Source organism: Hylaeus anthracinus, unplaced genomic scaffold (genome assembly GCF_026225885.1).
Source record: "Hylaeus anthracinus isolate JK02 unplaced genomic scaffold, UHH_iyHylAnth1.0_haploid 11989, whole genome shotgun sequence".
NCBI lineage: Eukaryota > Metazoa > Arthropoda > Insecta > Hymenoptera > Colletidae > Hylaeus > Hylaeus anthracinus.
The window spans coordinates 661,580-675,982 of record NW_026534337.1 but is presented as its reverse complement, the minus strand read 5'-3'; the positions used below and the strand labels follow the sequence as shown (position 1 = coordinate 675,982).

Sequence of the window (14,403 nt, the reverse complement as noted above, 5' to 3'; positions counted from 1 at the left end):
CTGCAAAAAATCTTATATTCTATATTTATTCTTTTTGATTCTGCAGACGGACATCGCTAAAAAAAAATAGAGTAATGTCTCGTTAGACGCACAAGCTCGAGACTGACCTTGTACGACTAACGTGGACATCGTATATTCTTTAATGTTTGCCGACGCCCCTCGAACGTAGCTAAAGACAGCGAATAAAGAAGAGGACGGAGCGAAAACACCCAGGCATGTCGGTGAAACAATATAATGCAACGAAGAAACTTTCTTATTATTAACCTTTTTGTTGTAAAACTTTTACCATCATATTCCTGACATTTTTCTCATTAAAATGAGACTAAACACGATATAATTCGGACATATTTACCATTCATCTTTTTTTAATTAGTGTTCTACGATATACATGTGATACATAATAAGTTATTACAAGTAAATACGTAACGAATTACGTCGTGTTTGATCTTATTTTAATGAGAAAAATGTCAGGAATATGCTGATAAAAGTTTTACAACAAAAAAGTTAATAATAAAAAAGTTTCATCGTTGCATTACATTGTTTCCGTCCTCTTCTTTATTCACTATCCTTGTCTGTGTTCGACGCTCGGCGGTAAACATCAAAGAATATACGAAACTCGGCGATCGAACTCCTTGACCCTTCAAGAGGTATCAAGAGGTACAACTTTTTCCTTAGCGAAAATGTCTTTCGCTAAGGGCTTCGTTAAGGAGATATTAACAGAAAACCCCGACCAATCAGAGCGCGAGTATGCTGGTGGACCGCCCACGGTAAGCGTAGGCTACGCGCTAGGCAGCCGCGCTCATACGCTACCGCGGGCGCTCCACCGGCATACTCGCGCTCTGATTGGTCAGTGTTTTCCGTTAATATCTCCTCAACGAAGCCTCGGATAACATTTTTCCTAAGGGAAAAGTTGTTTCAAATCACCTCTCAAACCACCCCTTTCAAGGTGTTATAACATTTTCGGGACACCCTGTATAGGCAATCTGTATTGTCAATCAAAGAAGACAAATGTTGAATCGTAGAACACTGATACATCGTAACATATCGTATAAGACGATTTAATGAAGGCAACTCTCCTCTATTCTTCACAAGAAATTCTTCGTCACTGCAAAAGTACCATGTCTAAAAGATTGTATCGTAACAGTAATGTAGTAGGAATCAAGAATTCGTTCCAATAGATTCGGGCTATGGGCTAGAATCACATCCTGTTCGGGTGTACTACGAATTCCGGCTCAACTTGTATATATTTCTTCTACAACACTGAGGGTAGTTTTCAACCATCAAATATAAGATTAGTCAATACAAACGAATGTGTTTAATATTTTTCAATATCTCGTTTGTACGCATACTTGCATAACATTGAGCGATGTTCCTTGCCAGGGGCATTCCTCATACTTTCTTGTAGTCCTTCACCAGTTGGGCTCTGACTTATGTATGTATTTAGATACCCCGTAGGAGTAGCTGTCTAATTCTGAGTCCCGTATATTTTAGTTTTTCTAAGTTAAGTAGTTAGTTTCCTCATCTATTGAATGGTATTTTGTACACATTTTGGAGGAATACTTCCACGCACACTCAATGGAAAACAAATCATATTGTAGACGTCGGCCTACAACGTACGAATTAAGAAGTTGGGTTGTAAAATTCAGCCTACGAGTCGAGGTGAGGTCAAGTACCCGCCTATAAGGGCCCGTATTCCGAGAGTTTGATAGGTTAGACTACTTTCGTCATATGCCTCGACATATTCTAAACCAGGCGTATAGTACACCTAACCTCCCTTTGCACGGAAGATCGATTCTTCAAAATATCGTGTAAATCATGGTATTTGTATTTAAAAAAAAGCCATACAAATTGGAAAAAAGTAGAAATATTGATTGCAACAAAGAATAAATATTCTTGAAGACTTGAACCTGTGGAGTAAAAGCACACGATTAGCAGTAAGATATCCGACCCCTATAAAACAAAATACACCTGGCTACAACGACAACCTGTGATGAACTTTGACTACAAACAACTTAACAGTAAATTCATGAAATAATAAATCTATATTTAACTATATTTTATCATTTCAATATTGGTTCCTAAAGACATAACTTTTCATTCCATTTGCTAATTTTTTTAAATTTCTTTAAATGTGCAAAATTTACTTGTAAAATTTTAATTTAATTGTAAGAAAAACTACACAAATTTCCGACTAAAAAAATCACGACAATAAGTATCTCTATGCTGCTAAAAATTTACAATAACCTAATTCGATTTAGATAGAATTAATAATAAATAAATTTTCTACATGCTTTAGATATAATAATATTACTTTATCATTATTTTATTATTACGGATTACATGACATAAATTGTTGTCGAGATGAGATTTGAGGATTGAACAAAATTCTGATTAATGAGTATAAAGAATTTATATAAAAAAGAAACACCTCCGTAAAAACAACTTAAGTTATTTTAACTTAAGCCGATATTATAAATACTTTACAGCTTATACACTCTAAGTAAATTTTTAATTTATACTTGTACTCATCAATAGATATGAATAGATACATTCCATATATTACACTAAATTAAAATATATATATAGGGTGCGCAGGAGCCAGAGCCAAACTCCGAGTTGACTTCAGCGACAGTTGCGGAAAAAGTAGGAAACTCCGGGATAAGGACAGAGAGGGCGATACAACAGTTGCAGGAGAGACAAGGACAGGGCGATTAGGCTAGCATAATTTTTTTCCAGGATATTGAAGCAAAGAAGCAATATTTTCTAATAATTCTGGTTTTAATATATTCGTTACACTTTGGCGATACCGCGTTAAAAAAGTACATTAGTACCGTGTAAATCAGGGGATAGGTGTACTTTTAATATATCGTCATGACTTTTACGAGAATGTGTACTTCGGTAAAATACAGACTATACGAGGTGTTCGTAAAAATCAAAAGAAAGAAATTCAATCTGCCGCTTCGAAGAAAAGCATTGTAACGTAAAACGGAAATAATCTTCATGTGTAGCAAAAGTAAAGGAACTAATGAATTCAGTAGTTTCTAAGAAAGGAGTTTGTAAGTTACTTGTCGTATTCGAACCAAATAGTATAATAAATATAATCTGAACAAACATCGTTTATTAAATATAAATGTTTGGCCTCTAAATTTTGGCATCTACTGCTTCCTTATATATTGACTTTGATTGTATACTTTGAAATATACAGGGTGTCCCAAAAATGTTGTAATACCTTGAAAGTGGTTCGGGAGGTAATTTGAAACAACTTTTTCCTTAGTGAAAATGTTGTCCGAGGCTTCGTTGAGGAGATACTAACGGAAAACACTAATCATTCAGAGCGCGAGTATGCCGATAGAGCGCCCGCGGTAGGCGTAGACTGCGCTCTAGGCGGCCGCGCTTATACGCTACCGTGGACGCTCTATCGGCATACTCGCGCTCTGAATGATTAGTGTTTTCCGTTAGTATCTCCTCAACGAAGCCTCGGACAACATTTTCACTAAGGAAAAAGTTGTTTCAAATTACCTCCCGAACCACTTTCAAGGTATTACAACATTTTTGGGACACCCTGTATACAGTAAAATTGTATAGAAAGAAGGTAATAAAAGGCAAAAACAATTATTATAAGCAATCATGATGCATGTTCCACAATTTATTGCTTATAGAGTTATATGGGCAGTTGAATCGTCTAACGAACGTAATATAGATAAACTAGTATAAAGAACGTATTTATAAACGGTAGCGGAATGTCATACACCTTTCTAGAAGAACGATAAAGGTTTAGCGTAAAATGTGAAAAACTTGGAGTGTCCAATTTGAATAGTGGTCAATCTAATTGCATAAGTTACGGTACATACATTGTGACTGTTTATAATAATAATACTTTTTGTTATAATTATATTCATCTTGTATAATTTCACTAGTTATATGTTTGAACATATACAATCAATTTTTGTACACCGAGAAGGATCAAAAGTAAGCGTTGAAATATGTTCAGATTAGTTTTGGCGAAGAGTGGAATCAAGAATTAATCAACGAGCGCCACTTTTTGCAATCTACGTTTTGAACAGAGTGATAAACAGAGGTCGAGGTAAAAACATGACCTTCAGCGATCAATTGACTTTATTTGTTTTTATAGAAAATTCAATTTCAATTACGTGTATTTCCGATACAATTTAATTCTAAACAGATGAAAAATAAATATAGGCATAACGAACAAATAAGGAGATCCCAAATCTATCTAATCGAACATCTCGTATGGATACATCATATCATGAGATATCACCAAGAAATACTAAACTTTTAAAAGAAATGATTAATATAGTTTGACTTAATGTAACAATTAATTAGCGAGTACTAATGACAAGAGCGTAGAGCGAAGTAACATTTTTGAGAATAACTGTAATCGTAATTACACGCGCAGATTATCTAATATAAACACACATATTAAAACCCATGTTACAAAGTAATGTAAGATTTTTTGGTAGGACGATCCTTCCTCCGCGTAGGCGCATAAAAAGTTTACGAAAATATTTAACAAAAATCGGTAGCATATTCTACCGTTTGAATTTGATCTTAAATAGTGTCCTGAACTATATATATATATATACAGGGTGTCCCAAAAATGTTGTAACACCTTGAAAGAGGTGGTTTGGGAGGTGATTTGAAACAACTTTTTCCTTAGCGAAAATGTTGCCCGAGGCTTTGTTGAGGAGATATTAGCAAAATACCCCGACCAATTAGAGCGCGCGTATACCGTTGGAGCGTCCGCGGTAGGCGTAGACTGCGCGCTAGACGGCCGCGCCCATACGCTACCGCGAGCGCTCCATCGGCATACTCACGCTCTGATTGGTCAGTGTTTTCCGTTAATACCTCCTCAACGAAGTCTCGGACAACATTTTCGCTAAGGAAAAAGTTGTTTCAAATCACCTCCCGAACCACCCCTTTCAAAGTGTTACAACATTTTTGGGACACCCTGTATACACCTATGTATATGTACCTCTGTGAAAAACAAAACTATAAACAAACTCTGCGTTGTATGGATCAACATGCACAATATAATATACATATATTATAAATATATATATTCGCATAAACATGTACACGTATCTATGTATATATATTACACGAGGAACCAAATACCAAGGGATAGTATTGTACGTATCAATGCATATGATATATAAAATTGTATCTAGGAGTAGGTTACCAAAGTATTGTCAACATTATGTCCTTTTTGTAGATGCACAGCGATAATTTGTCTCTTCGTTTTGCTGTTTATAGCGGTATTAAATAACACAAATTACGAACGTAACAGACTAGGAATGAGTTGAGGGAAAATAGTAGAATTATCGTTTACACTAATTCTATTATCGCGAATTGCAACTTAATTAGCAAACAGATGGGTCAGTAGTTTTAATTATCTAACTTTATTAGAACATAAAATATCAGAAAGTATAGACTTATCAAAAATAATACACGAATTTGCGTCTCTAAAAGCCAGAAGAGTTAATTTGAGAACATTGGTATAGTAATTTTGTTATTTAATTTTAGAATGTTTTAAAAGATGTTGGTATCGCTAAAAATTATTTCTTTTTCATTTTCTTCATAAATAATTATTAAAATAAAATAAGCAATACATGTTTAATAAATGAGATTGTTCATAGATCCTATTCTATATAGTACCAATATTTTTAAATTTCTTATGAGAAATGGATGTCCATAGCGGTGGGCACTGGCTATAGTATTATGGTTGTTACCACAAGATAAAATTAGTATGTCTTTTCGTTCAAAATATTGCTTCTGCGAAAACTGATAATCGCGTTCACCCTCTCAGTGATCCATCTGTTCTCGAACCTGCTACACAAAAACTTAGCGTACAAATATGTAGCGATTTATGATAGCGTCGACTATGACACTTGATATACTTTTACGACGACGAGAAGTTAATTGTTTATAGTTAGACGCATAGTTAGGTAAACATCCAATGTGATATATACATCTAAAAGGTAAATTTGTCTAAAAGTTTTACAATACGTAAGGGGAGATACAATCCTATTGCAAGATTGCTGTAATTAGATGGTACAATAGAAAAAATAATCAGAATTTCGAATGATGAGTGTGGAGTTCGGTCCTTGCAACGACTACATTTATTGCTGGATATATAGAGTGTCCCAAAAATGTTGTAACACCTTGAAAGGGGTGGTTCAGGAGGTGATTTGAAACAACTGTTTCCTTAACGAAAATGTTATCCAAGGCTTCGTTGAGGAGATATTAACGAAAAACATTGACCAATCAGAGCGCGTCGTATACGGCTAGAGCGGTCGTGGTAGCGAAGGCTACGTGCTAGGCGGCCTCGCTTATACGCTACTGCGGACGTTCCACTGGCATACTCGCGCTGTGATTGGTCAGTGTTTCCCGTTAATATCTCCTCAACGAAGCCTCGGACAACATTTTCACTAAGGAAAAAGTTGTTTTAAATCACCTCCCGAACCACCCCTTTCAAGGTGTTACAACATTTTTGGGACACCCTGTATTAATCGTATTTTCGTTAGCAGGTTCGCCTGATAAAATTGTAATAACACGGCCTGTAACTCGTATTACTTGTACTGGTAATTGAAACAAGGGGCAGGATGATCACGTATGTTTGAGCCCCGATGCGGGATAGCGATCGAGACTATTTTTTAATTATGTCGTTTTTGAAAGGAAATCGTAGACAATCCGTGTGTCGTTTCGTAAGCATAATAAATGTTTCTACGAATTAGCGAACTCATAATACGAGATACAATTCGATGTGAAAACAAAAAATAGAAATGGAGAATATGGCGTACCGCGGGACCACCATGGCAGTTTGTTTTTTCGTTGATATCTGCATTTGCATAACGATCTCGTACGTCTTCCAATCATCCCACACACTGTTGTGTTTATCCTGTACCCGTGGGATCTCCCAGCTTCTTAAAAAGGGTTGTGTACACTAAATAAAGGAAGATCTTACGATAAATTGACTCTTCTTATTTATTACTCATGACTCTGTTACATTTCTTGTGAAACATACGATGAGTAACTCTTATATTCGGACACTTTACAATTTTTACTGTGTCGCTTCATAATTTTGCTTATGCTAAATGATTATTACTATATTAATGCATCTGGTTAATACATTGTACACCGACTAAAACTCAGCAATCGAACGTCTGTGGGCCTCTGCGAAATTGGTACCTCATATTTTAAAAATGTTTTTAATTTTGATTTATCTATACTAGCAAACTGACTTTAATTTAGACTTTCTACGTAGGACTTCTAGAAATGAAGGGGAGCCACCAGGCTTGGAAGTTGTCCTGAGAAGGTTATAGACGGAGGTAAGATTGTGAAATGTCGATCAAAAGATATAAGATTACAAAAATTATGGCTGACCGCTTGCAATGTAGAGCTCACCATATTAGTGAAGTAAGTATGCTGACAACATATCTCCTTTGACATTTTCCAATCTTTTGCGAATATTCTTTTTAAAAAAACCAACAACAATTTCAATGCTTGTCATTAATTTTATTAATCTTTCATTAATAGTATTTCAGTTTACTGATAAACACCTTAGACTAATTTTTTTTATTCTAACACAATAAATTGTGCGTTAGAAATAGTGGGTCTCTTCATTCATTTTTTTACAAGACTTTCTGCCTACTTTTCAAAACTTAAAGGACGGAAACTGGTTCCTTTCCTATATCTGGCTTCAGATACATTATATATTGTAGACTCTACGCTTATTATAATAAAAGACTGATGTATTTTTATTTTAAGCTTTATGTTAATTTGCAATTAAAGTATGGTTTGTATGTGTTTTTTACAGATAATTGAAGCATAAGATGATGCGGTGTGCACAACATAAATTAATGGTATTTATATTAATTTATGAATTGAATAAATAAATGTTTATGATTAATAAATTAATATCATATAAAATATATGTATTCGCTTTCATTACTCCCTCTTCTTTTTTTTTCCTTCATTCAAATAAAAAAATCAGGAATCTGTATATTAATCATAAAAGTAAAATTCATTTTTTTTATATTATTTCATGTTACGAGCCAGGGCGATAGCGACGCGCGCGTAAGCCCTGCGAGTGGGGTGGATTCGAGAATTGGAGCAATACGATTAATTAGTATGTATCAATGGAGCCGAAGATTTGAGGATAGAGTAGATAATGCAGACGCCTCTGACGCGAAGTCATGGAGCTGCAGAAATCGGTATCTCCCAGTAAAGGGTAACCGTAGGATAAGGTTCGAACTGTGAGGTTGTTGGAAAAAGTGCAGCGACTCTGGAGCGAAGTCAGATAGCTAGCAGGAGTCGGTATCTCCCAGTAAAGGGTAACCGCAGGATAGGTTAAGTTTAGGAGTTCAGGTTGAGTACACAATGACTAAATCGTATCGTTAAAATGTAACACGCGTCGTTAATAAAGCCTCGGAACTTGTTAATTTAATAGAATAATAACTCGAGCGGTAAAGTTATTATGTTGAGAGGTCGTTACACTGGCTAGGATTGCTAATTTCAAAGTAAGGTTTTATGATTGATCTGACAGACTTTTACGTTTACACAAAGAGTATATATTCAAAAATAACTATACTAATTACAAGTGTGAAGTGTCGTGTTGTCGCGGTTAGTGTATGAAGTTAAAATTACCTAAGTGTTGCGCGGTGTTGATGCACAGGCGATGCGGGGGTCGAAGGTACTTTTATGGCCGTAATAGATTTTAAAACCATCTTCGCGGATCTATATGGTAACAATGATCGAAAGGAACTGAAGCCCGATCTCATTAGAGTGCTACTCTACAGACGATCGATGTATCTCTAACGAGTAACTCTTTCGTACTAGCTCCCGAGCAATGAAAATCGTGGGTTTATATACCCCTAAATGTTGGTGGGGAACCGCCAATGATTTCGGTGAGTGCGGTCAGCAGCTGTGTGTCCTGGGAAAAGGGTAGATTAAAAATTACCCCACGCAACGCGGATCAAAGATGGTATTAAAAGGATGCAGCTGCAGGATGTACTCCAGGGAGACCGAGCTCCAAATTCCAGAAGGGTAGATAAAATAAAGTTAATGAACGCGAGCTTCGAAAAATCGAATAGTTTCTGTACGTAACATCTGCCCCCCAAGATGAAACATCGCGGTTCGCGTGATGCTTTCACCTTAGAAGCGAGCTGTTACGTATGTGTGATAGTGTCGGGTGTAGTGTGGTGCTGTTTTGTGTACTTATCTCATAGGATGTAATGTCGTCAGTGATGTCTAGCACTGGGTAGTTGAAAGTCCGCCAATGTTACGCCATGTCGACGGGTGGTTGTCCCGGTTGACAGTCAAGTAAGAGGTCCGCCACGAGTCCATCCCTGTTTGCGCCAAGGTTTGTGATCCGCCCTCTCCTGTTTTCCATAACGGTGGCTACTACGTTCCTCGGTGCTCCTGGCCAAGATTTGATGCCTCGGATGTTTACTTTAATGGCTTGCCACGTAGGCCACAGAAGCGCGGGGGGGAGGCTCCATACTGCACTGACGGTGCGTTCTTACCCGAAATCTCCCAAGAACACTTGGTAGTTCTTGGCTGTCGCTTCCTTCAGGACTCCGCACTGCCATTTGCCGTTAATGTTCACAGCTACGAGCCTTCCTGGGTTTAGGCTCGCAAGGGTGGGTAAGAGTAGATGCTTCCTTTGCGTTATGAAGTGGTTGAAATTCCTTGCGAATGTCGTCCACTCTTCGCAATTCCGTTCTTCGATTACCCACACCTCGTGGAAGTTGTCCGCCTTAATGAGTAGGTAAGGTATGTCGGTTCTGGAACAGTGGGATCTCAGGGGGGCGCGGGGACGGGGGAAGCGAGAGTCGGGGGCGTTGTGGGTGGGTGGGTGGGGGAAGCGAGGGACGGGGCCTCGTGGGCAGGGGGGGTGACGTTACTTTTGATTGACCACCCCCTTCAAGGCGCTATTTTGTTTTTTAATTGGCTGCCTCCCACCTCTTCGTGTTTTTTAATTGGCTGCTCCTCTTCGTGTTTTTTAATTAGTTAATAAGGCCCTACCTCTGCCCACTTTTGATTGAACACTTTTTCGAGGCGCCATTTAATCGGCTGCCCACACCCCTTTAAAGTGTGCTAATGGATCTATTTCAAAGACACGTGCAAAGATTCGCGAAGTTTCGCGAGTCGTAGACAAATTTAAAAAATGCAAGCTAAACGTTCTGTTTTACCATCTTAATGTCATACGCGATAAAATGCATTCTTTGCAAATGTATTATTCGCGGAAGATTAGATCATCGAAGATCCATACCGACTCACGATCGAACCATGGATACAGGATACTCTATTTCAAGGGCATACGTGAAGGAATGCGCTTTTTCGCGGTGGAATATTCGAGACACCGATATGTTGTTTCATGGAAAAAGTCAAAAACTGCAAGCTAAACGTTCTGTGTTACCCGCACCTGCCGCCAGTGATTCGCGCTTACGAAGAAAGAAATAATATTCAATTGTAAATACATAATTTTATTTGATCACCATGCTGAATTACATTCAACCCTAAGGCTAACAATTCAGAATCAATCAATGAATGACGTTCAAAATTTTCATCTTCGGTAATTGTTCTTACAATATCATTTGGTTTTACATTATGTATTAATTTTACAAAAGTTTCATATCTGTGCTCGACGAGAAACGTAATCTCGGAAAGCCACGTGTACATATGATTGATACAGTATTCGAAATCAAACATTCTACAAATCGTTTTTTCTGTGAGAAACAAGGCATTGACGGAGGTGGAGAGTCTTGCGTCTTTAACATCGTCCACGCAGCGAAACTCAATCGTTATATCGCAAACACGTATCGGATCACTAGACGTCGTTTCAATGTTCCGTAAAATGTCCATCTTTCTCTCCGATAGCTTCCTCCAGGTAAACATTGGAAACTGGATTTCATTGCCGCGGTTATCTTCAATAGCCAATTCCACATCACAGCGACGACCAATTCTTATTCCAATATCTAAATACTTGTACCAAGTAGTCGTCAAAGGATATCTCCGTCCCAAAATACGTACTCCGCGGCCGACATCAATTCGGGCGAATCATTGGTTTCACTGTATAAATGAAAAGAATATGAAAAGAATTATGCATATTTTTGCTACGTTTTACATCGAGGAAACGAACATTTTACCATGTACGCATTTTCTTGGAAACCTGCCGCAATGTGTAATTATCATCTAAAAATTTCTCCCCCGTTCCTCGAGCAACTTCAGCAGCAGTCCACATCGCTGACGTTTAAATTAGTCAAAATCTAACAATCTTCTAACCGCTGTATCGCAAATTTCCGTTTTATATCGAATCCACTCCCCTCCATCACCCCTTATCATGTAAGGAATTTATTGATGATGCAGCATTTCTTTTTTCTGTACCATGACGTCATGTTTATTTCATATTTCAAAAACACTTTCTAGAGCATTTCTACATCAAATAGCGTATATATTTTGAACACATTTTCCATGGCACAAACGCCATCGTGAAACGTACATCTGTAATGTCCTTCACTCATTGTAGATAATTTCGGTATTTCTCTGTCTTCTAAATCCGTTTCAACATCGAAGGCTTCCATTCCAGTTAAATTGTACAACCATCTCTTCTTTTCCGATCGTTTAAGTAGAATTCTGTCAGCGCATTCCAACGCGGTTCGTAACAGGCTGCTCGCCTTCGCGTAGGGTATGTAACCATCCGTCCATCTGATTCCATGGTGTTTTTTCTTTAACCACCAAACACCAAGTTTTTCGTTAGTCGTTAGACGATGCAATCCAAATGGAGGTTCAAATATCCAATGCACTAATTTTTTTCCTTGCGTGAGGACAGCCACTTCTTTTACGATAAAATCATTCGAGTCCATTTTGAAAGAGACTGAACATTCAACAGAGATTTTTACTGTATTAGTTTATTCTGTTTACTACATTCGTCAGAGGGCTGTACTCGACTATGCGATCGTGTATAATCAAGTAGTAAGCAGTTGTATTGAGCGACACGTTATCTTTGCATTCGAAATCTATCTTAACATCAGTCGTGGCACTCTTTAGAGATTCGTTCTGACGCGAGCAATCTATGACTGCAAACGGACCATATGATAAAAACTAACATATCGAGCAGGGGTTCACCGTGTCCGTAATATGATTTTCGAAAGTTTACGTACATATCGTAAAGTGTCGCATACTTATTCTTATCAAAATCCAGATTCAAGTCATATGGATAAGATTTTGAATTTAAATGTAATCGTATGTTTGATAGTTTACAATTGTCAAAGTGATTAAATGTTTTGTCCAATTTGTTCTTTCGAACGGTTTGCATAGCGAATATCACATATCGCGGTTTCTCCAATTGTGTTGCAGTTTTCACAGACCAAGTATGCTTCGTGGTTGTTTGTAATAACGGATATTCATACAGATCCCAGGAGCGGAAACTCATCGAAATCAGTCGACCACTTTCAAGAATAGGTAAGAGCGCCAATTTGTTCAATTCATCCAAACTGACGTGAGGCATCCGCCATTGAACTTTAAACAATTTGAGTACAGGTTTCAAAACGGTAGGACCAATCAGGGCGTTTTCATCGTTTCGCGATCGAATTAAAATCAATTCATGGCGCGCATTGGTTACGATGCGTTTATAATCTTCACAGAATCCGAATAACATACCAAGCGGCACACAAAAATTAAAATCTCCAATTGCAGCATTTTGCTTATGGTAACAGCCAGCATTACCTAACGTTTTACTTTTTTCAATGGACAGAGATACATAATTCTTTAACGCAGTCGTTACTCCCGGATTTTTGCAACGATCTATTTCAACCCCATCCAGTTCATATCGAATTTCATCAAACAGAGAGGCAGCACAGTTGTTATCAAGAACAACATCTTCCTTCACTCCCTCCGGTTTTTTCTCTAGTAGACTCAGTTTTCCCTCGATGTATAAGTGACTCTCACACGGTAGCGTGTACAGATCCTGCTGCTGTATCGGTATCCTTATCTCATCACTGTTTTCGAGTCTAGTATTTGCATATGGATTATAGGTGTGTGTCTGTATGCTGGTTATGCGATTGTCAAAGACAGGTGTACCGTCAATATCCAATGTGTCCGACATTATTGCTTCACGATGAATCCTAATGATTGTTTTTTTTTTTAGCTCCAAGTGTGATTAGAATTTGTTCAATAAGAACATTTGGTAACCTGTGTTAGCATATATGAACAAAAATATTATCACGTAGATGACTTCTCATTAGAATTCACCTGATGTAACATGATAGGACATGTTAGGATAAAAGGTCCTTCGGATATTTTTTGTGTAATCTTCTGGGTATACTTGTATTGTACAGATCTCTTGCAAGTTCGTTGGGGTGAACCCGTTGGGGTTTCCATGTAAGTCGCGAATCTAGATACATTCCTAAATATTTAACTACTTTGGTTTGAGGTAAATGTAATGTGTTTGCATTTATCAGCATTTACTTTTATTTTCCATCTACTTAACCACTCATCGAGTTTTAGGAGGTGTTGTTGTAAAATGGAAGCTGCTGTCTTGGGGTCTTGGTGTATGGTTAAAATAGCTGTATCATCGGCAAATGTAAATAGCGTGGTTTCTTGTGTAGTAGGAATATCGGCAGTGTATAATGTATACAGAATAGGCCCCAAGATACTGCCCTGGGGGACTCCTGCTTCAATAGTGCAGATAACCGAAGTAGAATCCTGAATTTTAACAAAAAATGTTCTGTTTTCTAGATATGATTTGATGAGCTCATAAAATGATATGGGAAAGTTTTGTTTGATTTTATATAAAAGTCCCTCGTGCCACACTTTATCAAATGCTTTCTCTATGCCCAGAAAGAGAGCAATACAATATTTTTTTCTTTAAAGGTAAGAGTAATTTGATTTGTCAATCTATGCACTTGTTCTATTGTAGCATGTTTTTTTCTAAAACGAAATTGATGTAGCGGTATTAAATTTTTATCCGTGATTATCTTTTTGAGCCTGGTTAAAATTATTTTTTCCAGTAACGTGGACATTACGGGAAGTAGCAAGATTGGGCTGTAGGACGTTGGTAGATGTGGTTCTTTTCCGGGTTTAGGCAACATAATTACCTGTGCTAATTTCGGCAAAAGTGGTGGCTTTTTCGAGTGTGCTTTTTGCCCAACTAGAGTCTGCTTTTTTAGTAGGCGGTAAAGAGACCACTGGCCTTTTTAGTCTTTTGCAAGCTTTCCATAGTGAGTAGTTGGTGTCGTCATTAGGAGAGAGGTTTGAAATGTAAGAATAAAACTCTTCGTTACAGTAATTTTGAATTAATTGGTTCACTTCTTTCGTGATTTGGTTTAGTTTTTTTTTTTTTGTTATACGGAGTTTTTTGTTTTTGCCATATATATTTTA

General features: G+C 37.4%; 1 protein-coding gene across 1 annotated transcript; it reads right to left on the bottom strand.

The window, feature by feature from the left end:
* Positions 1–11,994: 11,994 nt before the first annotated feature.
* LOC128888048 (uncharacterized) lies at positions 11,995–14,126 on the bottom strand. Its single transcript, XM_054144663.1, has one exon. The coding sequence runs from the start codon at positions 13,127–13,129 to the stop codon at positions 12,053–12,055; it is 1,077 nt and encodes a 358-aa protein (XP_054000638.1). The 5' UTR covers positions 13,130–14,126; the 3' UTR covers positions 11,995–12,052.
* Positions 14,127–14,403: the final 277 nt, after the last annotated feature.